The 457-nt window shown below is 63.9% G+C and overlaps 1 protein-coding gene across 1 annotated transcript in view; it reads left to right on the forward strand.

Annotated features, from left to right (window-relative positions):
* Positions 1 to 136: 136 nt before the first annotated feature.
* Positions 137 to 457, forward strand: part of LOC104495966 (acyl-CoA dehydrogenase family member 10-like) — a 14,131-nt gene continuing 13,810 nt past the window's right edge. The window contains exon 1 of the mRNA XM_010139024.1: positions 137 to 308. Coding sequence (XP_010137326.1) covers positions 137 to 308 — 172 coding nt within the window. The remainder of the gene's footprint in view (positions 309 to 457) is intronic.

Raw genomic sequence — 457 nt, forward strand, 5'->3', positions numbered from 1 at the left:
GACGTGGGTGCTGCTACGAGTCAGCCCCGACACGGCACCCTCTGCGGGAGCCCTGGCTGGGCACGGCTAAACGTTTACCTTCTAATTCCGTGCTCCGCGTCCTGCCCTCCCTGCCCGGTGGTGCATTTCCCGCAGCATGTACCTGAGGAGCATTTCTCACGCCCCTCACCTGCGCTGGGCCAGGGCCAGGGCCGGGCGGCGCCCACAGGGGTCAGTCCAGCCGAGGAGACTGCGATGGTGCCGCTATAAAGCTGTGATCTTCGAGGCAAGCGGAGTGCTGCTCCCGTCCCCTCGCGAGACAGCTGCGGGTGCGTGTTCCTCGTTTCTCATTTGCTCCTGTTGTTTCTGTGTGTGGAGGGAAGATAAATTCCAGGTGTCCCTGTCTGTTGCCTCTGCTGCTGGTGAGGTGCTGGAGAACAGCGGTGGTGGCAGGGGGACCGCACTGTGCCCTCCGGGG

The sequence above is a fragment of the Buceros rhinoceros genome, unplaced genomic scaffold (assembly GCF_000710305.1).
Source record: "Buceros rhinoceros silvestris isolate BGI_N320 unplaced genomic scaffold, ASM71030v1 scaffold35570, whole genome shotgun sequence".
NCBI lineage: Eukaryota > Metazoa > Chordata > Aves > Bucerotiformes > Bucerotidae > Buceros > Buceros rhinoceros.